The following is a 25648-nucleotide window of genomic DNA, read 5'->3' as shown; positions in this document are numbered from 1 at the left end:
TTTAGTGACAGTAGACGCACGTTGAATGACATTCTTTGACTGTGAAACTAATCTGACTAAATGAAGTTACAAGCTTAAGGTCCACCACAAAAAAAACTCAATACATATTTTCCCAAAGAGGCAATTAAGCTAATTATTTTGAAGCTTTTCTTGGCCATCACATTTAACTTTTTCAAATGTCTGCTGCAGAGAAATGTGATGGAAAAAATACATTTTGCTCTCAGACTGAGAAAGCCTGCCATCTGCTGGTTGCTTTGTGTATGTATATATATCAGAATTCCTTTATTTATCCCTGAGGGGAAATTCTTTTTTGTTACAAATACACAAATAGAAAGATGAAATTGAGATATAGAATGAATATTTAAATACCTATATAGCATTTAAATCCCTGAGTTGTGTATAAAGAAGAAGAACATATTTACTATTGTATAAAAAAACCTTTTTCAGTAGTTTGATTGAGATGGGCAGGAATGACTTCCTGTGTCTGTCAGTGGTGCATCGTGGGAGTCGGAGTCTGTTGCTGATATATGTAATATAGGTGCACAGTTCTTTCAAATCCAGGATTATTTCTTGTTCAGGCACAATTCAGTAGAAGTAACTGTAAACATCCTGTTAACTGTTGTTAGACCAAAAAAAAAAATCATAAAATTCTTAGTGGTTGCTTTAGTTTAGAGGAAAATAATAGTCATACAGCAGCATTCCTTTAACCCCAGTGACACCACAGATATTTGTGTAGCTACAATAAATCAGCTTGTTTGTGCTGGTTTTCTCTGCAGGCAAATGTTTAAGCTTAATCATTTAAGAATTTTATATTTTGCTTTGTAATGAATGCATTGTGTCACGGCAGCAGTACAGTTTACTGAGGCCCCACTGTGAGCCAGTGGTAGATGATACAGGTCAGGTCGCCGCATAAATCATAGTTTAAGACATGAATCAAAGCTTTGAAATAATACTTTACAACCTTTAGTATAATATGTAATGTGTGTTAGCGCACTGCTTCTCTGCTCTTCAGAATAAAACGGCTTGCAGTGAGGTAAATTGTTAGCATCTGACAGTTGTTACCATTTGAACAGAAATGGAACCACTTTCCCACAAGTCTGCATCCACTTTATTGCCAACAAGCAGTTGTGATCCACCACATACTGTTCTGCTGAAAATAGGCCTTTCTCCTATTCTGGGAAAGACAAATTATTCATACGTGAGCACAATTTGGAGAGTTACATTTGTTTACGTGAGATTTGGTTTTAAGTGCATTTTATTGGCTAAAGTTGCAACAAGATGTTGGTGAAAGTCAGTGAATGCCCTCCCAGGGGTAACCATGGAAACCCGTGGCTGTGTCAATCATAAGGCTGTTGAGGAAGCACACTGCACATGGCTGATATTCTTATCTATGACCCACTGACATCAGTCTTTCCCTGAGATGTGTGCTTCTTTTGGGCTTTGCTTGCAGCAAAAAAAAAGAAAAACAAAAAAAGAACAAACTCGTCTATATGACAGGATGGTCACCCGAAGTCACACTGCCACAAAGTCTGTGTGCAGTCATTGACTCGTGAGCCCCTGTGAGCCTGCTGGATGTGACTGTCTGGTTCACAATACAACTAGGGGCAAACCCGGGGCCTGTCAGATTCCCATTGGTCAGCAAATGGGTGTGAAAGAGGGATTAGCTCTGTGCTACAATCCACAGTCCCAGAGCTCACTCCTCTACCAGTGCACCTCTGTGTTTCATCCAGGGAGCATATCTGTAAAAAGAAATGGCCATGATGTGTGTCTGAGTAACACACTGAAGGGGTTTATGATGTGAAATAAAGATTACAGGCAGGTTCTGAACCTGTATCAGGGGTTGGGTTTTTTATTGTGACATGTATGTGTATGAATAGTAAAGGCTTGGCTTGTGATTATGAAAGGTCTCCCAAACATCCTGCTCCACTTGGAGTGATTCATGATCCTCCTGAGTGTGGGGATTTTTTTAATGACTCGTCCACACTGCTGCATTATGTGTGAAGCCTAACAGGAAAATAGACCACAGGCTCTGCTGTGTAAAGCTTGTTCCTCACATTGTTCAGCAGAGTGAGCTGTATATACGTCTTGGCACGGTGAAATATTGAAGTACACAAATAAAAGAGCACAGTTTCCTGCTTAAAGGGAGAATGCCGAGTCTCTGCTTTGGTCATTTAGGTCAAAGGTGGATGTTTAAGTTTCTCAGTGCATCTGAAAATCTCTGTGTGTCACTACAACATGAATGCTGCCCCCTGCTCTTTTTGGACTCTCCCAGCAGATGACTAACACACACGTCATGGCTGTACAAACAGAGGAGGTGGCACAGAGGTTCTGAAGCTGAATAAGGTTTGCGCATCGCTTCTCCAAGGCCGTCTGAAAACCACTGAATCAACTTCATTTAATCAAATGAGTAGCCTTTACCTCCCAAAGACTGCAGCCTGAGGTCTGAATAAGACAATTCACTGTCTTAGTAAGCAAACCAAACCACTGTGACTTCCTGAGAGGCAGCCCTGAATGTGGTGAGAGGTTAATTTAGAGAATGGTTCTATCAGTGCCCTGCACTTTCAGGCTTCTAAAATGATATTTCTCAGACAGACAAATAAGAATTTGACAACCAAGCTAATGCATGTTTGCAATGCTAAATGATTAGCACAGATAGCTTGAAAAACATAATATTTTAACTATATTTTGGGTTTGTTTGCCTGTTTATCTGTGGTAGACGGCACATCCCACATGTTTCCCAGCTAATCTAAAAAAAAGGTTAAAAATAAAAGAGTGAAGCTCAGACAGTTACACAGCTGTCAATCAAAGTGGCCACAGCTGCGTACTCAGAGCTTCAGGCGGTGTGAAAAATCTAAATAGCGTTTGTACCAGTATAACAGTATAACCTGGAGGTCTAGGAGAATTAACTCACTTTTGCAATCAGCCTCAAGTGGCCATTCATGGAAGTGCAGCTGCCGTATTTTTTAGCTCGTGGCTCCAGTAAGACTCTTCTTCTTCTGCTTCTGGTCAGTATAGATTGGCTTGGCTGGGTGAAAGGAAGTCTTTTATAAAAAAAAAAAAAGATGAAATGTGGGCTGACAGTATGAAACGCCTTAATGTGATTTGGTGTTTTGATGTGGCCTTCATAGAGGGGCGGAGAAAAAACGATTCTCATGTTTATTATTGAGTTCACAGGCCACAGCATGGTGTGGTGTCACATTGTTGTCTGTATGTCATCTAACTAGACAAATAATGCAGTCATAATTCTGGATATCATGATATGAGACCAGCCGAGCATGTTTTCAAACCGCTGCTGTGTTTCTTGTCATCACGTTCCTCAAAGCAGCGACAGAGGAGAGGAGGCAGCTTGTCATGAAGCTGCCGTTCAGGACATCAGCAGCCTCTCACAGCAGTGTCCTTTGAGTAAAAACTGTGCTGTTTCCCTCCCTGCTTCCCTCCTATAGAGCAGGCAGGCTGGGATATCCCACATCTTTCAAAATTCCATGACCCCAGATCACAATGCAGGCTCTCTGTTAAAGTCCTGTGGCAGAGCTGATGTCATCGGGGTTATTTTCTCAGGCGTCCTCTGTGCCTGCTCTGTGTGAGGATCCCCTTCAATGATTTGCAAGCAGAAGCTATCTGTGGAGCTATGTGCTTACCCGACAACATGACATCAGAGGATGTAATTGTCTGTCTGAGCACAAAATTCTTTCCAAATTTCTGGATAAAAACAACTCATTGGACGTTAAAATCTCTTTCAACCCTTTACCACACATCTGTATGAAGCTCTTACATCATTGCTTTCCAGTGAAAAGATTTGCCTTCTCTTCCAGCAACATGTCATAATAGACATGCTGTTGTTTGGACTTCAGTTTACTACTTTAAATTTCTTATTGTTGTCCCGACCACAGAATGAAGTAACTACAGAACACACAGGGGTCAGGATGAGGAGGGAGACAGTTAATTGTTTGTTTCAGTGGCTCAGATCTTAGACAAATATGTTGTCCTCATCATCAGAGAGCAGCACTCTGGGATGGCCTCCCCCTCTGGGGCTTCAGCCATTATGGCCTCTCTGCTGTGGTCAGGTTCTGTGCAGTCAGCCATCAACACTTCTGTGTCCTTCTGTGACTGTTAGGAAGGCAGGAAGGAAAGGAAGAAAGGAAACCAGTTCCTCCCCAGGGCACGACTACGTGCGTGGCTGAAACTTTTTGTACATCTTTTTTTTTAAATGAAATCTGGACGGTAAATAAATTTGGATTAAAAAGAACTTCTTCTACATCTTGAGACTACTGAGACTTTCAAAAGAAGACTGGATAAGATGTGGAGAGACAGAGACAAAGGACACAGAGAGCAGACAGAGAGGGGTGCATGAAGCCACAGGACAGACAGGGCGCAGCCTGGAGCAACTGAACTTTCTCACACTTTCTGCCCTCACACATCTTCCTGCCAACCTGCGGCCACCCCGCACCAAGTCTCCTACATCCGCCTCTGCCGGGCTGTCGCTGTATCGATCTTCACCCCTCTGCAGGTAGCCGGAAACACCTTATTTGGACAGACTGTCCGGCGCGTCAGCGCTGACTGGCTCTGCGCTGCGGAGGCACAACTTTGACAAGTGCGGCGGCTTCATCTAATCACTTCATACAAATGGAATAAGGACGAGGATGGATAACTTCTGGGCGAACATCTTTTTGACTTTAACAGTCCTCAGTGAGTACCGGACTTCTTTCCTGGACTTGTTGTTCATGTTTTTTTCGGCTTAAAGCTGTTTAAAGATCCTCGCTGCTGCTTTTATGTCGTTTGTAGATGAAGCTTTGAATGTAGTTGTTAAAGTGTTTTACGCACACAGCCGCGTTGACCATGAATTTGGGTCTAATTGCTTTTATTTTGAACTAACACGCAAATGTTTTCCGTCTGCCATCCTCCACAGTCACATCACATGGACTAAATAATAAGGCCGGATTGGTTGTTTAGTGGGAAGCTTTGAAGCAGCAGCCAGCCTGAGACTTTTAATCCTCCTGTGCCCGCAGTCTCCATTCCTGAAATGAGAGGAATTATTAATGTGTTTGGAGGTTTGCAGAATCCCATAAGAAAGCAAAGTGCTACATTTTTTGCAGCAGCAGCAGGTAAACAGGCGTGGCAGGAGGAGACAGCAGTGGCTGCTGAAGGTCTCCTGTCCAATATATCCATCCACATTCCTGCGCCTGATGATTAAGGGAAAGACAGGCTGATAGCTGAGCTCTGCATGTATGGGCTTGTGGCTCTGATACTGCAGCAGCACTCACTCACAGAGAAGCACACACATACCACCTGAGGGGATTCAGAGGGCTGAGGGTAGGAAACTGCTGCAGTGTCTATTAACACAAACTACCACTTGTGGAGCTCTTCATGTGTTGTGAAACTTTTTTAGTGGCTCACCTCCATCTTCATGACTCAAGCTGATGTGGTTTTTAAGATGTACGTGATTCAGAGATAGAGCCGCCCACTGTGCTCACAGGAAGACGTAATGTTAACATGATGCTTTTAGATGCACAAACACAAAACAATGATCAGAGGGGGCCCTAAAGTCTGATGGTGCCCTACACAAGAATACACAGGAGTACCAACAAAAACCTTGGTTTACAAATGCATGTCATTTATTTACTTGTAATGACATGAATGAATGGAGTCAGGAGGGGCCTCCTTATGGAGGTCTCCCACTGTCACATGGGGCCCTTGGATGGCCACCATGCTACCAAGCAACTGCCTGCCTTGCCTCTCATAGTAGTGTTTATAGGAGTATGTAACTGCTGTCATCCTTTTCCCTCCTCCTCCTCTTCCTCCTCCTCCTCCTCTTCCTCCTTCAGCTGACAGAGTCTGCCAGTCCCACTCCTTCAACGTTGGCACTGCAGGTGCAAAGATTTTCAGCGGACCCCCAGCAGAAGAGTTTGGCTACACAGTGCAGCAAGCGACCAACCACGAAGGCAAATGGTACGAGTTCAAAACATCTTATGTCCCATACACATGCTCTGCAGCAATGTCATCAAATTATATATATAAAAAGCCTGCTGATTCCTGGGTGCAGGCTGACTTGTAGTTTCCAGGAAACACGTCAGTGTAAATAGTCTGGAAGATGTGGGGAGTTTGGAAATGAGGGCCTGTTGCTGCAAAGACATGCATTGCAATCAAGTTCAAATCACTCTCATCTGCACAACATGCACAGCAGAGCATAACAGAGAAGGTGGATGGATGGCATCAACAGGGAAAGATCATAGTTCAGGATCATCTCAGCTGCATGTGCAGTGTTTAACAGAAGGCGGTCCCTGCTCTACAAACTTCCAGAAGTTGTGTGTTGTGTTGTTAAAGGCTCCTTTGACTTACTGTTGGACCCACTATGAGGTTTTCAACAGATATCCAGCCCTTCACTGTTCCTTTGTTTTTTCTAAAGTGACATGAAGATGTTGGCATACAGATGTTAGACATTACTGCAGCTTGAGGCACCACTCTGTCTAAGGAAGGCCCCACTGATCGGCTGCAGACTCTTCTCAGGCATTCCCCTCCTAGAAGCAGCCATAACACCTGATAAATATGAATCATGATGCCTTTTATATTTTATTTTTTTTACAAAAAAAATTTTTTTTATACAAATTGTATAGAATTAAGAAGCATGTTTTATTTTTGCCTGAGCTGAGTGATGCAAACCTGCCATTTTGTTTTAAACTTCTAGTTAAACAGTAACAAGTGAGGTCTGCATGAGTCACCGTCTGAGTAAGTGTCTGTCTGCAGGGTGCAGTATCTGTATGATGCTAAGAAGGATTTCCTGTAACCAGGAACAATTACTTCTAGGTTCTCTATTAAAGTACAGTTTCAAGGAGCTATAAATTCACTGCACCGCATTTCAGGGAGGGAAATGTACAGCTTTCTATTTATTTCGGTAAGATTCGACCTAACAAAGTTGTAGATTGCTTCTCTTCTTCCCTTTCCTGTTATCGTCTGATGACCCCTTAAATGTATCTGTTGTGTCTTCTGTAAATAAATCTGCATTAAGGCATTCACACTGGCTCCGTCTGCAGCAGCCAAACAGCAGCATCATTCTGCTCACACACCAACTATTGATGTCACGTCATATTTTTGGTGCACCACAAACCTTTGAGCTGAGGCTGCCTTGTTCAAATTATCTGTGTGAACTTGTTGTTTTTAAAAGAATGGTTTGAGCCACTTGTTCGCTCTAAAAGAAGATTACAGTAGTTCCAAACACACAAACGCGACTATAAATAAAACATCTCCATCCATGTTTGTGTAAGCGTTTTGTGTATCATCGTGTGCTGCAGGCTGCTGGTTGGTGCTCCTTGGAGCGGTTTCGTTCGAAACAGGAAGGGAGATGTTTACAAGTGTCCGGTCTCAGGATCCAGAAACAGCTGCGACAAGCTCAACCTTCAAGGTAGAGTTTTGTTGTTCAGCCTTTGACCTCCTAGACGTGTACCTAAAATGTATAAACAAAAGAAAAATAATCAGATGTCTTTTTGGAAAAATACATACGCAAATAATTAGCAGATTTTATGAATCCCAGATTTAAATGTAAACACTGACGTCTTTAACTCTTTATCCACAGATTCTGTTAGTATTCCAAATGTTCAGAACCTCAATACCAACATGTCTTTGGGTTTAACTCTTACCCGGATGCCTGCAGTCAACAGTTTGATGGTATGTTTTTATGCTATTATAAACTAAAAATGTAAATTATACATGATTTTATATATTTAGACTTCTGCTCTCAGACTTTTGTAATTACAGGATGTGCACACTTGGGTGATAGAGCATGACACAGATACCTTTACATGAATATGCTGGTTTTTTAGTTAAAGGAAATGACAAAGTACTGCTGCAGAAAGGAAAGGATTGTCAGGCTTTTAAAAGTAACCAAGAAAGGCAGCTTCCACATTATGGTTTTTCAGACTGTAAGCATTTTTTAATGTGTCAAATTAAGTCTTTTCCTGTGTGGTCTTCTGATGCAGATGTGTGGTCCTCTCTGGGGACAGCTATGCGGCACGCAAGACTTCTACCCAGGAATATGTGCAAAACTGAATCCTCTCTTCCAGCCTCAGCCGGCCTTCTCTCCTGCTGTCCAGAGTAAGAAAGTCTATGTGATTATTGTGTAATGATTTCAGGTATTACCTCCTCCTCATCCACACAGACTACAGCCGATTTGCCAAATGACGTAATTATTATGGCTTTTCCAGCATGTGGAGGGCCAATGGACATTGTGATTGTGTTGGATGGCTCCAACAGCATCTATCCTTGGGAACCGATGGTACTCTTCCTGGAGAAATTATTACCGACGCTTGAAATTGGGCCTCAGAATACACAGGTGATGCTAACGCATGAGCTTACTTTTTGGTCTTATTGCAGAAGCTTTCTTTGCTTTATTACAGTATTTTTTTAAATCTTGTTTCAGGTCAGCGTCATCCAGTATGGTGTTGATTCCCGGTTTGAATTCAAACTGAATGAGTATAGGACAAAAAATGATGTAATTACTGCAGCATCAGGAATCACGCAGATGTACGGTTCCCTTACAAATACCTTCCAAGCAATCCAGTTTGCCACGTAGGTGTTATTATGAACTCACAGTGGAAAGGTTTTTTTTAATAACTTCTGTTGTTGTTGGAGACTGGACTGAAATATGTATCTGTTTATGTCTACCATCATCAGTCAGTGGGGTTTCCATGAGAGCAATGGTGGCCGACCAGGTGCTGCAAAGGTGCTGGTGGTCGTCACTGATGGCGAGTCTCACGACAACATTTTTCGAAATACAGTCATTGCAGAATGCGATAAAAAAGGCATCACCCGCTTCGGTATTGCTGTAAGTGATGGTCCTAAAATCAAGTCTTAAGTTCTGTTTTGGTGCTGATAGGTTTTTCCTCCCTCTGCTTTGCTACATCTGCCCCTCGTTGTTTGTCTCTTAGGTCTTGGGTTATTACACCAGAAACAACATCGACACACAAAACCTAATCAAAGAAATCAAATCCATAGCCAGCACGCCCACAGAGAGGTTTTTCTTTAATGTGTCTGAAGAGGCGGCCCTCTCCACCATCGCTGGAACTCTGGGAAACCGCATCTTCAACATAGAGGGTGGATATATAAGATCTCATTATGACATATATTATGTGATCGGTGGAATTTACTGTTGGTGATTACTTACGTCACAACGTCTTGATTTACAAGGTACTGGAAAAGGAGGTGACAATTTCAAAATGGAGATGTCTCAGGTCGGATTCAGTGCTCATTACTCCAGCAAACAGGTACAACACACTAACTTTCCTTTTGTTCCTTATTACATTCAAACCTGCTGGGATATAAACTGTGCAGCGGTGTTGACTCCTCTTTGGCTGTTGTCAGGATGTGATGATGCTCGGAGCTGTTGGAGCCTACGCTTGGAGCGGAACTGTTGTCCATCAAACCGGGTCCAAAGTAGACATTCTGCCATTCTCGGCCTTTGAGGAAGCACTTCAAGACAAAAACCACAGCTCATTACTGGGTGGGATTTTCATATTGATTGTTACTTTAACCATTTGCAAAAAAGTAAATGATTTAATTCTGCTTATGTAAGTGTTAACTCATGCAGCTGCATGTCTTTTGGTATCCATAGAATGTCTCGTTTGGTGGCTGGGCACAGTGGTGTCAGCCTAATTCTGCATTTCTGTTGTCTTGAGCCTTTTTCATCAACACAGATGTTCTCACCTGACTCTTCTCTTTACAATACTAAAGTCAGATGATCTTATTGTTCTACTGCTGTAGTGTAGTTTTGAATTTGTGAAGGTGAGATTTTTTTCTGTTCTTTTTTTTTAGCAAACTATCTCTGACTTTTCGCACACAGACAAAGTAGTCAGAGCTAGTTTGCTAAAAAAAATTAAAAATAAAAAAACATTTTTAAAGGGAGACAATGATGCAGGGCATGGGAGGACATGTGTGACTCCTGATTTGTGGGTCGCTCTTTGTTGCCGTCTGGGGGCCGCACTGAAAGAGCATGAGGACTGGTCCTGTCTCGTGGACCTTATTTAGCCCAGGTCTGATCTTGTTATATGAGCATTTTCATGGAGGAACTCTTTTTTTCTATGAAACCACACCCTGCAAACTGTGTCACTACACAGGAGGCAGCATCCACAGAGAGAGTTCACACACTTTCTAAGAATTAAACAAGACAGAATTATGAGCACAGATGATTTATAAATAAAACTGAGGATGGAATAAAATCATAAAAATCATCATTACAACAGAAATTATAAAGCAGTAAGTCTGCTTTAGTAGTAGTAGTAGTTTTAAATAGGATTGACTACTGAGGCAGTGCGAGAACACCCAGATGTTCTCAACTAAACCTCTTCCTGGGACAGTGTGGGCATGTACAAACAGCTCTTAATTTGGTATTTTCCATATCTGTTTATGGATTCTATTCTACTTGTCGGGGCAGGAAATCCTTATCTTTCATTACTCTCACTAGTACATAGAGTGCAATAAAGCTGATTGATTGATTGATTAAAAACAACAGTGTACATATGCTTTAATTAGCAAAGTAATTATTTCATTTTCTATCACCGTAATGTGCAGGTTACTCTGTCACCACACTGAGCGATGGGTCCACAGAATACTTTGTTGCCGGTGCACCTCGCTCCAACCACTCAGGACAAGTCATCGTCTACACCGTCAATGCTCTGAAGCAGTCTGCCATCGTGGATTCAGAAAGAGGGAAACAGGTACTGACATTAGAGGGATTGGTGCTGACGCTTTCTACTGAAGCCTGACTAACAGATCTGACAATCTATCACAGATTGGGTCGTACTTCGGAAGCATCCTGTGCCCGTTGGACGTGGACAAAGATGGAGTGACGGACCTCCTCCTGGTTGGTGCACCCATGTACATGAGCGATCTGAAGAAAGAAGAAGGAAGGGTCTACATGTTCTCCGTCACCAAGGTAGAAACAGAAAAATGTTCCATGAATGTTTGCTGGTCTGGAAGAAGCCGATTAGCATCACATACTTCTCTGTCTCATCATCTGAAGGGAATTCTTAACGAGCAGGGATTCCTCAGTGGTCCGCCCCCAACCGAGAATGCACGTTTTGGGATGGCCATCTCAGCGGTTCCAGACCTGGATCTCGACGGTTACAATGATATTGTAGTTGGAGCTCCACTAGAAGACAATGGAAAGGGTGTCATCTACATCTACAACGGACAGAAGAAGACATTAAACAAAGAGTTCTCACAGGTATTGTGGTTGAAAGACAGATGTCTCTGTGCCTTCTTAGCAAAATCAAAAATGTAATTTACTGATACTGTGTCCACCTCAGAGAATTCTAGGCTCCAAACTGGACCCCCAGCTGCAGTACTTTGGAAGGTCTTTAGACAGCTACCAAGACCTAAACGATGACACCCTTCCTGACATCTCAATTGGTGCTTACGGCAAAGTAGTGCAGCTCTGGTGAGTTAAATACACGTACTTTATGACGTTTTTATCTGTGAATCCACAGCCTGATGATCGTGTGAAACCTTTCAGGTCTCGAGGTGTTGCGTCTGTCACTGCTGCAGCTTCCTTCCAACCAGATAAAATCAACATTCTCAGCAAACTGTGTGACATTAATGGACGAAAGCTCACATGTTTCAACGCCAACCTCTGTTTCACTGCAGCGTTCAGGCCTAAGAACCCTGTTGGGCCAATTGGTAAATCAGATTACATTATTTATCATAGTTCATATTAAAGGAAGCCTGTCCGCCATGTTTGTTTCCTATTTTCTTTCAGATGTGACCTACACTTTGACCCTGGATGCTGACCTGCAGGCCTCACGAGTGACATCAAGAGGAATGTTTACAAAAAACAACGAACGCTTCCTCACGGAAAACGCCAGAATATCATCGACCGCCCTGTGTCGAGACTACCAAGTCTACGTTCAGGTAATGGATGAAAATCATTTGATCACCTTCATTAGACTTGTAGTATTTATTTAAAAACACTGTTTTGCATGTTCACCAGGAAACCCCAGACTTCGTCAACTCTCTCAGTCTGAAAGTAGAGATCGAGCAGAAGAGTGCAGATGTTAATCCAGTGCTTGACAAGTTTTCTCCCAGCGCCCTGGAATTCTTTGTAAGTGACTCAAATATCTGACACAATAAGCAGCCGCAGAGGTGTTTGTACAGTCATTTAAAATGACACGGTTCGCCTTGTTTTTCACTAAGTCACGCACGTTCAAACACTGTGTGATTTCCCAACAGCAGGATTTAGGGTAGTAAACATGTGATAATCTCATTTTATGTTACAGATTACAGATGTGTCACTGAAAGCTAAATTTGCTGCTGTGTTGTTGATACAGATTCCTTTCACGAAAGATTGCGGCTCTGACGAGGTGTGCATCAGTGACCTGGTGCTGAGTGTGACCACAGACACCAAGGCGTCCAGGTGAATACCACTGCCAGTATCAAAGACAAGACAAGCTGTGTGTCATGGTGCCGTCCTCAGAACAAGCTTGTACTTGACTACTCTTTTCTCTTTTAAAGCCCTTGGTAACATGTGATGTGGTTCTTACTATAAGCGCTGGGCTCTTTGATGGCCTGCTGATGATATAACAGGACCGGCCTTTAAGCTTTGGATTTTTTCCTGCGTGTGTGGAGTGTAAATTAAAGCCGGCAGTCTTCTGTTTAATGTTATGCTCTGGTAACTCCTAACAACCATTACACCATTTTCTATTTTCTCTGTTTTACAAGTCTGTCTTAACTGCTAATAACTGCACAAATTAGAGCCTGTAAAAATGGTTGGAGGAGACTTTGTGAGCTGTGGGAAAAAAACATGCAAAGTTTGGCTGATGCATTTCAATTCACATGACAGGATATGATCAAGGAACAATGAGCAGACACCAGGCAGCAGCTGCTGGTATTGAGTTATTGACTCTGTAACTGTACTCTTGTGTTGCAGCTCAGCGCCCCTTCTGGTCACTGCTAATAACCAAGAACTGTCCTTTGAGGTTACTGTGAAGAACAAACAAGAGAACTCGTACAACACACAGGTTGTGGCTACGTATTCCAGCAACCTGTACTACTCCTCCGTCTTTCCTGCTGTGAGTGATCAAAGCGCACTGTGATCCTCTTGTATGTGTTTGCAGTGTAATGAAGCCACAATCTGTTCACAACTCACAGGTAGAAGGAGTGAAATGCACCTCGACACAACAAGACACTGTTAGCTGCCAAGTGGCATACCCGGCATTAAAAAAAGACCAGGAGGTGAGCTTTAAAAGAAGAAGAAGAAATGACACTTTTGAACATGTTTCCTTCATGTGATGTTTTTTCATTACAGATGAAATTTAGGATCAATTTTGACTACAATATTTATGAGCTGAGAAAAAAAGCTGACGTGATTTTTGAAGCCAAGAGGTAAATTATAAAACTAAAATATATATATTTTCAACTTATTGAAATGATCTGTATGTAATATTGAACTGTGCCTTTTCTTCTTTGCAGTGATAGTAAAGAGGAAAACCCTGCAGACAATAAAGTGGACATATCCATTCCTGTCCAGTATGATTCCGGCATTGTTTTATCCTGGTGAGTTCATGACTTCTTACTTAATTTCTAAGATTGATGGAAATACTTTAAATTTTATGGACTTGGTTTTAGGCATTCAAATATTAACTTCTATGTGGCGGATGCAGCCGTTCCCGTGGTAACGACGGTGAAAACTCTGGATGACATCGGCCCAGAGTTTAACTTTACAGCAAAGGTGAGATGGAAAAAAAATAAATCTAGCTAGTAAATTATGATCATTTAATTCATGTTCCATCCATCCATCCATCGTCAACCACTTATCCGGACCGGGTCACGGGGGCAGCAGTCTAAGAAGGGACACCCAGACTTCCCTCTCACCAGACACTTCCTCCAGCTCCTCTGGGGAATCCCGAGGCGTTCCCAGGCCAGCCGAGAGACATAGTCTCTCCACCGCGTCCTGGGTCTTCCCCGGGGCCTCCTCCCATTCCGGTTGTTGTTAAAAATGTTTATTGTGCTTTAAGGTGTCGACGGGTAACTTTCCTGTCAGCCTCCTGTATCTGACCCTCGCAATGCCAACGGCCACTAAAGATGGGAATCAGCTCCTCTATGTTACTAAAGTGGAGACCCAAGAGGTATTTACAGGAACTTTGTCACATTTTTCACAGTTTTGTGTAGCTCTGTTTGGTTTTTGACTGAAAGGTTTTCCATCTGCAGGGAGGTTCTGTCAGCTGTGACTCCAGTCATCTGGTCGATCCTCTGAAGATCGGTGCTAAGGATCAGAAAGTGTCTTTCTCAGAGGAGAGCCTCAGAGGCATGGACAAACTGGTCAGTCCATGTTTTTTTATATATATTTTACATACAAGTGTAGATGTTTATATTTCACATTGCCTATATTTATTTTTACAAATATTTTGTATATTTTAAAATATTTTTGAAAGTTTTTTACATTTAAAAACAATGTTTAAAAATGACATCTAGCTATTTTATTATGTCCACCTGTAGTCTACAATTTATTATTTCTAATTATTTCATTAACCATAAATGTTACTTTTGCAGAGTTTTTTAATAGGAACGCCTAAAAATATGTGACTTAATTTCAGGCATCACAAAATTAAATGCTCTTGCTGTTATTTTGGGTTACATTGCAGTTAGTGTACAGGTGTGCCACATAAAGTAGCCTCTAGGGGGCAGTTGTTTGAACACAATACAGTGTATATAGCAATACTAGATGGTTATTTCCACATATTGAAGAAATTTAATGCATCTATAAACAATCAATGCAGGACTGCAAACGTGCAAAATGCCAACATATGAAATGCATCATCAAAGACACGGCACTGAACAGCGACTACTATGTGAAAGTTAAAACGAGGATCTGGAGCGGTACATTTATTACGGTAAATATATGATTATATTGGAATTTATGATGTTAGGTTGTTTTTTGTGTTACTGATTTTGTATAATTTTGTCATGTTAGGCCTCCTATCAGTCCATTGAGCTGACATCCAGTCTGCAGGTGGAAGCATCTGACCCTGATCTGCTCATCATCGGCCTCAAACAGCTCCCAGTAAGATCACATCGCGTTCTGTAGTGTGTTGTCTCATATAAAGAATCACCACAGTGACCTCCTCTGTTCTGCTGCTGTCTAGGTGGCACTGACAGTCAGCAAGCCTGGAGAAAAAGCTGACGTCCCAGTGGGAGTGATCGCTGGCAGCGTCATAGCAGGGCTGCTGCTGCTGGCTCTGGCTGTCGGACTGCTCTGGAAGGTGAGACTTCGTCCACCATGTTGGTTTCATCTTTTTTTTTAATATAAGAATATAAGGAAACTCCTATGTGTTTTCTAGTTTGGATTTTTCAAGAGAAAGTACCAGAAGCTTCAGAAGGAGGCGGAGGCAGAAGACGGGCAGAGCCAAGCAAACATGGATGGAGAGTGAGCAGAACGCCTGCAGCCTCCGTTCTCTGCTTTCCACTGGTACTTTTTCACTGGTTCTCTCAAACATGCAACTTACTGGACACGGGGCATTTCACTGAAGCTGGTTTTGGTTGTTATTGTCAGTTTTAATTTTTTTGCTTTGTGGGTTGTACAGAATTTTTGTTATTATGCACTGACTGCCCCCCCCCCCCCAACAACACACAGACACACAGTATACAACATGACAGCCACTGATAGGTGATCTATGTAGGTTGCAGGATTAATGCAAGATGCTGAGTTTTACACTGTAAAAGAATCTAATTTATTCAGTGCCCTTAATCTGACAATCATGAACGTGGCTCATTTGTCAAATTATAGACCCTTATTGCACATACGAACACTAGGCAGCATAAACTGCCTTGAGGTCCACTGTCACATCTGGCACATCTGGCGCTCAGGGCTCTTTTTGTAATATAACTGCAAAAAGGAAACAAAACTGTAAAGAGGGAATTTGTATGTTTCTTTGTGATTGTACTGTACATACTATGAACTCCGATGATGGGTTTTATATGTGAAAAAGATTTTTAGCAGGAGGAATTGATGGAGTTGCTACTTTATTTTGTTATTTTTGATATTTCTGGTACTTAGTTTAGTGGGTTTTTTAAATGCTAGCAGCACTACTTGTCAGATAAGGCAGGTTTAGTAGCATATTGTTTGTAAGTGAATAATTATTTCCAGTTATTTTTAATAATAAAATAGGTTTTTGAAAAGGTTGATTCTCATAAAAGTATTAGTTTGTACAGCAGAGCTCTAATTTTATAGGGCAAAAAGACACGTCCTGTCTACGTCGACAAAGCGTACTCATCTCTCATGTTTACAGCTGTTGATAAATTGTCAAATTCAGCAACCAGCTGGTGCTCAACTTATGGTCCGTGGAGCACAACAGGCCTGTAGAGCACCTATAGAGATGATCTTGATTGTATAAGGTGCTATATAAATAAAATTGAATAGAATTGAATGAATCCCATGCTGGTGGGCCCGCCGATCATTTTCTTACTTACACTGAAAATACATTGTTTTTCATCTAGAATGTTTGTTTGTTTAAATGTAGAAAAATGGTTATTATTGTCTGTATTCTTATGCACACACATGCACCTGACTTGTGTGGTTGTCTCATGGCACAGATGGAGGACAGCGACTGTACAGATGCTGGTTTTATTTTGACACCTCAGTCCAGTTTCCCTGCCTGACACCACACAGGCTGCTGTCATGCTTCTCAGTGAGAGGAATGTGTATTGGCACAGTTTTGCCACAAGATAGCAGCATGACATTGGTCTTGTGTTGGCACAGTTCCTTTTCTGAACCCTCCCTGCCCTCTTAATGACTCATGTGTGTCTATCCTTCATAATTCACCTGCTCATTTCACATCTCTGGATTGTTTCCTCTTCCTCTCCTCCCGCTGGAACACCTGTACAAACCCTGACTCCACTTGAATTCTCTACTTGGACGACTGCCTCTCAAACTTCCGTACAATCCAAAGTTTCCCCTTAGATTCAGTTCACATTTTCTGACCGTCACGTTCTCCCACTGTTAGGCTCCACTGTCCCTCGACTGTTGGGGAATGTGTTTCTGAATGTTTTCCTTTTCCTTGAGCCAACAGCAGCACCCAGCAGAGTCTTTAGTGTTTATTGCTTTGGATCTACTGAGATGGATCATGCTATTTGTGTTTAATAAGTAGCATATTTTTTGTTGTGCGCGCCTGGGCTCAAGTCTTTTCTTCTTTGGATGGGATATATAGAGTTTGATAAATGATGGAGCTGAGGTGTTTCACAATTACTCATGCGCTGCAGTGTTGTGAAACAGCCTTTGGATCCTATGCATATGCGTAGAGGGAGCAATGTGGAAAGAGTCGATGAAATGAGATACAGTAAAAGTGTTTGTACACCATTTTTAAAATGCATCCCTCTGGGGTTTTCCTGCAGATGATTGGCAGGTACTTTCAAACAACTGACCCATGCTGCGCTGAGGATTGCTCACAAATTGCTGCAATGTTCTTGCATATCAACAATGATGTCATGGTGAATTATTTAATAACTGCTGGCCTTTTGTTGCACTCTGTAAAACATGTTGCGTTCCCTACATCTCAGCTATAAACTTTGACTTTTAAAAGGTAGATAAGAACTGTGTGTGTGCAATCAGTGTTTTATTATAATCTACAACAGTGATTTTAAGTAGCAAAACATTCCAGTCGGTGCTAATCGTTTGCTTCATGGGTACGTTTGAACCCGAAGTCGGCTCAGAGGCTGCGACGTGCATGCCGGGCCTGTTTGTCGCCCCTTTTTGCTTTTGCCATACATGCCTTCAGGAGAACAGCCAGCACTTTAAAGTTGATACAGCGGGGCAGAAATGTTCTTGCATGTCAGGAAGTGTTTTGGAAACTTCAACTCTTCAAAGACACTGGTCCCACCAATCACTCACAGCAGACGCTGAACGATTTGCTGAGCATAACTCAACATCTATAGTGAAGAAAGGATATGAAAGGAATCAAGTCTCAAATGTCAAATGTAGAAATTCCTGAACAAGCAACCTATAAAACTTAGATGGATGGAACCACATTCACATTCTGAATTTATGAGCCAGGATGGTGGGGAAAACAAAACCAGTGAATGTTCATCACTGAATGATTTAATCTGTTTGATTAAGTCATAAATACTTTAATAGACCTCCATGAGTGTGGAATTTAACAACAAGGCTTTTCCTCAAATGGACCATTTTATTAGAGCACAGACACCTTTCATCACACTGAGGTGTTTCTACAGATGTTTACTCCTAATAAATGAGGGCTGGAATAAGTCTGTGAAATAGATGCTCTGATTATTTTGATAAAAGAAAAGCTGTAAATCTTTTTGAGAGACGGAGCATGTTTTTATTTAAAAAACTAATATTTGTCAGGAGAGGCATAAAAATGTCTGTAAAGTGGTCGAGATGATGCTCCAAATGTTTGATTTATTTCATTTGATTACATGCTTGTTTTTATGTTTTCCCCCTGATAGAGCTGTTGGATGTTGGAGCATAAAAGGGCGCATGAGTCTGTCTTTGTGGTGTGGATGACTGTGAAGTGTTGCAGAGGAAGTTGTGTGTGTGTTTGGTATTAGTACAACATAAAAGATCATTATTTATACAGCTCCAGAAATAGGACTGGTAATAATTAATGATCATGTATTGATTTAAAGCATTCACAGCTCTGCAAAGCCTTCATGTTGCAGATGTTTTATTGTATTTAAATGATAGCTGTGGTGTGTCAGTGGAATTTAAAGCAGACGGATCACGGTGTCTTCTTCCTGGCCGACAGATAATTAACTCCCTGGTGTCTGATTCGCTCAGCAGACACTTCGCTGTGGAGAGCTGTAACCAGAATTCCGCTGAAGAGGTCGCGCAAGGACTTCTGAAGGAGTTCAGAGAGCGTGTGCGTCTGCTGGTGGAGAGCTGTGTGTGTGCGCGCGAACCAGCGTGTGTGTGTGTGTGTGTGTGTGTGTGTGTGTGTGTGTGTGTGTGTGTGTGTGTGTGCTTCATTCAATGAAACGCAACACCCCGCTTCTCCGTCTGAAGCCTCTTCGGAAACAGGTTTGATTATATTTAAAAGCTTGACCCGGGAGAGAAACCCAAACAACTGTCTGTTCTAATATTAGCTGTGCGGCTGCGGACTACTATGAATTCTATTATTGTCTGTGCTCTGATATATTCCGAAAGGCAACTCTCATCAAAAGATTTGCACTTTTGTCTGCAGTTGGTGGAAAAAAATATCAGTTACCAGCAAGTAGTACTCTTAATTTGGAGGACTGGGTGGTATGTTGGCAAAGGGCCTAAAATAATCAGTAATAAAGACCCTGATACATACATGATGATGATTATTATTATTATTATTATTAATAATAATAATTTTATCATGGATTTTAAGGCACGTGCCCAAACCGTGCGTAAAAGCAGCATCTATCTGCCACTGAATGACTTTAATGTGATAAAATGATTCAAATGGTTTAAACATGATCAACAATATTCTTCATTAAAAAACCCAGATTCACACCATTGTGTCTGATCTGCCGTCTCTCCTTTGCTTCACTGACAAGCTCCATGATTCCGAAGAATTGTGTTTTTGGCACAAATATTTTCATATTCTTTAATTATTGCGGCAAGAGAAAGTTGCCTGTAACGATGTCACCTGATTGGGATTGAAAGAACTTTGGTAAGAAAAAAAAAAAATCTCCCCACCCCCACAGAACAGGAGACCGCCCACCAGAGACAGTCAACCCGAGACCCCTTATAGATTTAAAAAGAGAGGCTGCATTCTCAGACTGACACTTATTCAACACTGCCACCTTAAGCAGATTACTTTTGCGCTGCCTGTGTGACAAATACGTGCTTCACTTTGCCTCTCCATCATGTTTGGGATGCTGAAACACCACCTTCACCCGGGCATTTTCCTCTTGTTCGTGTGGCTTTGTCACCTCATGGAACATCAAAAAGTTCAAGGTAAGCCCTCTTCATCTTTTTCCTTTTATTCTTTGCGTTTTCCACCAAACTTCGACTGCTGTCAGCCACAAAACGCGCGAGTGTCGGATACTTGCTGCCACCTAGAAACTTTTCAAAGTCAGTTCCTCTTTTTCCTTCACTGATAGGGGGGTCTCTCTGCATCGTGCGTGCGTAAAGCGTATATAAAACAGGTGCCATATGGGACACTTCAAAGTGAGACTATATGGCAAGTTTTGCAGCCTTCGCCAAGGCGCACGCACTAAAGCCACGCCACGCCGTGTTGGTGTCAGCTTTCCAGCTTTCTCAGTACCTGAGCATATTTTCATACTTTCTATGAGCGTTAAGTGTTTCGTGACTTTTCGTAACTTCAGAAAACCCACCGTGAGTTTATGGGCGTGTTTTTAAATATAGATACATATCTTTATTATATCTTTTACGCACCGTTCCAACATTGTGTCAAATTTGCTTTTTGCTGTTTTATGATTGTAATTATGACAAAAACTCCACTATCCAGAGACATATGCACCAGGCTTTATATTTCAGTTTGATTTAACTGAATCTTCAGCTTAAGACATTCAGCAGTTCATGAACACACAATGTCATATGTGTCTGTGTCGGTTTTAAACTGCTGCCTGGATCAAAGCAGCATATTTTTGTGGAACAGGAAAACAGATTTTTATATCTATGAATTGAAGTTTATACTGTTGTGTTAATAAGCACATCATTGGCTGGTGGGTTCGTGTCTGGGATAATGTACTGAGGCGTTGGAGACGGTAGTGTGTGCAGCCCTGCTACCTAAAGACCGTGGTTTTCTGAGGGAGAGAGATTGGCTGCTATTTAACACTGTCTAGACGCTCCAGTTTCTGTCCAGTGATAACAAGGAGACTCTGGGAATAAAGGACAACCCCCCCCCCCCCCCCCCCCCTCCAAAGATTCTTCTTACTTTTTTTGGTTGGTGGCTGCATTGTAAGGGCTGTCAGTCACAGTTGGGATAGGCAAGTGTTAACAGTCTCGGAAAAAAAAAATCAGACAAAATACAGCCGGGTGGGCGAAAGGGGAGGGAGGGAGCGTCTCGGATAATACGTGCTGCATGTGTCTATTGCGTCTGGGTCACCGGTTTTTAGACGTTCAACATGCGACTTTAGAGCGTCTTTTGTTTTTTTTTTCCTGTTTACAGCTGGGAACTGCTGGCTGCAGCAGGGGAAGAACGGGAGGTGCCAGGTGCTCTACATGCCCGGGATGAGCAGGGAGGAGTGCTGTCGGAGCGGAAGACTGGGGACGTCCTGGACCGAGGAGGACGTCCCCAACAGCACGCTCTTTAGGTGGATGATCTTCAATGGCGGAGCCCCTAATTGCATACCTTGCAAAGGTGGAGGTGCACTCATTTCCCTTCGTTTTCTCACAATACACACCATTAGTTGTCTGGGTTAATAAATCATACCATGATCCGATTTACGCAAAATAAAGTGCGTAAATCGTCTCGTTCGTCACGTGCCAGAATGATTTACGCACAAAGCCAAAACTCGTCAACATCACGTAACACAGACTTTTCATTTTCTAGAAACCTGCGACAATGTTGACTGTGGACCCGGGAAGCGGTGCAAGATGAACAGGAGGAGTAAGCCGCGCTGCGTGTGCGCACCAGACTGCTCCAACATCACCTGGAAAGGACCTGTCTGCGGCTCAGACGGGAAGACCTACAAAGACGAATGCGCGCTCCTGAAGGCAAAATGTAAAGGGCACCCCGACCTGGACGTGCAGTACCAGGGGAAATGCAAGAGTAAGCGAATATTATTTTTGAGTTCTGGTCACTTTGAAGACTGCTGCTAAATTTCCATGCATTTCCGTGCCATGTGTGCCAATATGTTTATGTCTTTGCCTCGCCAGAAACGTGTCGTGACGTCCTGTGCCCCGGCAGCTCCACATGCGTCGTGGACCAGACAAATAACGCATATTGTGTGACGTGTAATCGGATTTGTCCCGAGGTGACGTCGCCTGAGCAGTACCTGTGTGGAAACGACGGGATCATCTATGCCAGCGCGTGTCACCTGAGAAGAGCTACCTGCCTCCTGGGCAGGTCTATTGGAGTGGCCTATGAGGGAAAATGCATCAGTAAGTCTGCAACTAGAGACGTGAAAGCGTGAGACTTCACTCCCTCAGAGCGCCTCCAGTCATTGACTTTGAATGTTGTTTGAATGCATTTTCTTCCTGGCCAGCTCTGCAGTAATTCACTGTTCATTTTTGCCAACATTCCAGTGAGGAGGGGGTCTCAAAGTGTGTGTGTGTGTGTGTGTGTTTGGTAGTTGCTTGTGTTTGCTCAAGAAATGATAGACATCTTATTATTTCCTGATGTTGGCAACACTGTCCCATATGGGAAAGAGGGAAAGCGAGGGGGAGGGAGGAGTGCAAAGCAGGGGAGTGCTGGGGGCCATATTCAGTTGGATTCTTATCCAGATACCAGTCAATCTCAGTCATGTTGTCTTAAAAATGCAAATTAAAACATAACCTTCTGTACCCTATGACAAGGCCTAACCCTATAAAGCAGGATTTAGTTCTCATTCCAAGCCCAGTTCTTGATTTAAATTGTGCTGATTTTCTTCTCTTGTCTTGTAGAGGCCAAGTCATGTGAGGATATTCAGTGCAGCGTGGGGAAGAAGTGTCTGTGGGATGCTCGCATGGGCCGGGGCCGTTGTTCACTGTGCGATGAGACCTGTCCGGAGAGTAGGACAGATGAGGCAGTGTGCGCCAGCGACAACACCACATATCCCAGTGAATGTGCCATGAAGCAAGCTGCTTGTTCTACGGGGGTGCTGCTGGAAGTCAAGCACTCAGGATCTTGCAACTGTAAGTAAACGACAAAAGCAAAATACAAAAAAAAAAGAGAGAAAAAAAAACAAGAAACAAAACATCACCCTCCCTTCTCCAAGCAAAAGACAATATTCCATGTTGCTTTCCAAACAAAAACCCTCCCCTGAACATGCCCCCCCACCCCCCACCCCAACTTTCCCCCCAAAGCTCCCACCCCGGCCCAGATCACCAAGCACAGCTTAAGCAAGCAGAAAGGACTTGGAATGGAAGAACATGCATGACATTGTCTTTGTCGCTGGCGTTTGTTCTTGTGTTCTTGTTTTGTTTTTGTTTAATTTTACTTTTTTTTTTTTTTTAATCTTCTGCAAAACAAGTTGATGGAAAGATGACATGATGAAAATGTCAGCAGACTCTAAGAGCCTGAGAAAAACAAGCTAACTTCATTAAACTAATAATAGAGAAGACTTATTATGTTTGCAGTGGAACAATCCTGATATTTAAAAGTAGTCATGCTAGTGACCTGCAGGAGCAGGTTGCCTTAAAAATCATGCAGTATTTTTTTTTAATCATTTATTCTCATGATAATGGTCATATCTTTACAGCTTGTAATTTCCATGGACACATTGCTAATTTCCTGGTAATGGTGTATTTGTGTTTATTTCCCCCCCTTTTTTTGTTGCGTTTGGCTGTAATCAATCAATTCAAAAAAAAAAAATGCACTGCCTCTTGTGACATACACCACACACTGCCAACATGTCAATAAGAAAACATTTAAATATACTCACATGATGTACATAAGGTGATTGTAACATTGGTGCCATGTTAGTGATGATGGATTTGATATTCATGTGTAGACTATACCTAATCAGTAGACCAGCGTGAGCCACAAATCTGGAAGAAAAAAAAAAAAAGTCAAATTGAACAATAGCCTGAAGGAAGTACCAGATTTACATTCCAAGTTTGTTAGTTAGGAGAACGTCTGTGTGTCTTTCTCCTAATATGATGTGCCTACGGTATGCAATGGAATCCAAGGGACCAACTTTATGATCACCTCATGAGCTAAATCTAAATGTGATACTTTACAGTGTGCAGGATGAGCATAGGCTTGTAGAACCACACTCTCATTACAGAGCAGAAAATCATCAGTGAAATGTGTTGTCTACCAGAATCAGAAACTATACGAATCCATTTTGGATTAATGAGGGACTGCCTGCTTTTTTTTTTTTTTTTGCTTTTCTTTTTTATTTTTTTTGTAGTGTCACTCTCGCGCTCGCTTGTGTGCTTTTTTTTTTTTTAATGTGTCTGATGTAAATCTCCTCTGTAAAAAAAAAAAAAAAAGGAAAAAGAAAATACCTCAGAACTGTGTTGATGATCTCTGCCCTGCTCGCTCTAAGGCCAGGCTGTGACACAGAGTCCTCCCTCCCTGTACGTTTGAGCCAGAAGCTAAAATAATAATCACAGAAAAGAAAAGAACACAAGAGCACTTTTCTGTGTGTGTGTGTGTGTGTGTGTGTGTGTGTGTCTGCTTTCAGGATTCTGATCAAAAGAGACCCGAGCCACTGGAACCATCAGTGCCCCTGAACCCCACCACCCAGCCTCCCCCTCCTCCCCCCCCCTCCCTCTTAACCCACCTTGTGTGTTGCCCCCCCTCCTCCTCCTCCCTCTTCCCATCATCCCTCTGTTTTCTCATGTTGCTTATGTAAAAGGACATTGTGTAATTGGGGATGCCACAGTAATTGTTCTAGCTGTTGTCTCTCTCTCACACACACACACACTAACAAACACACACACACACACACACACACATACAGAAAAACAAAAAGGAGGCTGTGTGCCAGTGGCTTTATTGTGAGTTTTTTATTTTGACATTATTCTGCGCTGTTGTGGTCCATATTCATACAACAGCTACCATATATTCTCCCATATAGCCATTACAGAAGACCAGGAGGAGGATGAGGAAGATGAGGACTCAGACTACATGGCCTATGTCCATTTATCTTCTATACTGGATGGATAGGCCCCCCCCCCCCCCCATCACTAGGGGATCAGTCGTAGGGCAAGGAATCATGTCCATACTGTACATTATGTGTATGCTTATTTATTTTTTAAAGAAAAAGGAAGTATACATATAGTTCAGTCTGCTAGATGTTTATTTATACTTTTTTTTGTTGTGTTTTATAATTTATACATTTACATTGTCAGGCTATCATCTACCATGATATATTGTGTTACCACTCATTTCCCCCCTCCCCCCCTTTTTGTTGTTGTTGTTGTTGTTGTTGTTGTCCCTTTTACTTTCTTTTTTTTATCATGAAGAAATATATTTGTCCAAAGAAAAACAGTGTTATTTATTTGTCATGTTACCGTGTAAGTATAAGTCCTCTACAAGCTGTAAATTGCATTCCCTGAGCTGTACAAATCTGCTTGTTTCTGTCAAATCTCTATCACAGATGTTTATGTCACACATACGTAAATGCATGTTTAGGCTGTGTGTTTATTTATTGGGAATATATCAATCATTTTATGTACAGAAGTGTTTCTGGTTTGTTTACAACTATAATAACTGACCAAAGGGATTCTCTCAATGGTTTTTTTTTGTTTTTTGTTTTTGTTTTTTTGCAAAAGATGCACTGTTAAAAGGTGCAACACAGCAGTGATGAAATAGAAAAGAAAAAAAAGAGCCATTTGTTTTTTTTTCTTTTCTTATTTTATTAGATTTTTTTTAGGTTTCGCTCCAGTTTTAGCCCTTTATAGATGTGTTTCCACATGTAAACAGAGTTTAGTTGTAATTCCATAGCATTTATTTTTTGTTTCTCCACATTAGAGCAGAGAGGTAGGTTTTTTGGATGATACTTGATTATTTTGGAAACAATGTGCCATTAACATTTGTGAGCTGTCTTCTTGCCAATGTGCTCCATATTG

The 25648-nt window shown here is 42.0% G+C and overlaps 2 protein-coding genes across 4 annotated transcripts; both read left to right on the top strand.

Annotated features, from left to right (window-relative positions):
• Positions 1-4537: 4537 nt before the first annotated feature.
• On the top strand, positions 4538-15625 carry itga2.2 (integrin, alpha 2 (CD49B, alpha 2 subunit of VLA-2 receptor), tandem duplicate 2). Of its 2 annotated transcripts, XM_028414360.1 has the most exons (30): positions 4538-4686; positions 5823-5946; positions 7287-7396; positions 7568-7659; positions 7971-8085; positions 8196-8323; positions 8411-8559; positions 8665-8815; positions 8919-9084; positions 9178-9254; positions 9352-9490; positions 10558-10703; positions 10778-10921; positions 11009-11212; positions 11295-11425; positions 11501-11664; positions 11744-11895; positions 11975-12085; positions 12312-12397; positions 12911-13052; positions 13132-13215; positions 13289-13365; positions 13453-13536; positions 13609-13711; positions 13998-14108; positions 14191-14301; positions 14760-14873; positions 14954-15043; positions 15126-15242; positions 15321-15625. In XM_028414360.1, exons 1-30 carry the CDS (start codon positions 4641-4643, stop codon positions 15408-15410), a joined length of 3558 nt encoding a protein of 1185 aa, XP_028270161.1. In that variant the 5' UTR covers positions 4538-4640; the 3' UTR covers positions 15411-15625. The 2 variants fall into 2 exon arrangements, with proteins under 2 accessions (XP_028270161.1, XP_028270160.1); XM_028414359.1 differs by having other exon boundaries at positions 10778-11212.
• A 4107-nt stretch (positions 15626-19732) lies between these two features.
• fsta (follistatin a) lies at positions 19733-24836 on the top strand. 2 transcript variants are annotated; one of them, XM_028414662.1, is made up of 6 exons: positions 19733-19918; positions 21096-21287; positions 21480-21698; positions 21806-22030; positions 22532-22762; positions 24655-24836. In XM_028414662.1, exons 1-6 carry the CDS (start codon positions 19828-19830, stop codon positions 24741-24743), a joined length of 1047 nt encoding a protein of 348 aa, XP_028270463.1. In that variant the 5' UTR covers positions 19733-19827; the 3' UTR covers positions 24744-24836. The 2 variants fall into 2 exon arrangements, with proteins under 2 accessions (XP_028270463.1, XP_028270462.1); XM_028414661.1 differs by having other exon boundaries at positions 21096-21293.
• Positions 24837-25648: the final 812 nt, after the last annotated feature.

This window comes from Parambassis ranga, chromosome 9 (genome assembly GCF_900634625.1).
Source record: "Parambassis ranga chromosome 9, fParRan2.1, whole genome shotgun sequence".
NCBI lineage: Eukaryota > Metazoa > Chordata > Actinopteri > Ambassidae > Parambassis > Parambassis ranga.
Note: the sequence above shows the minus strand (reverse complement) of the source record. Positions and strands in the feature narration are given on the sequence as shown.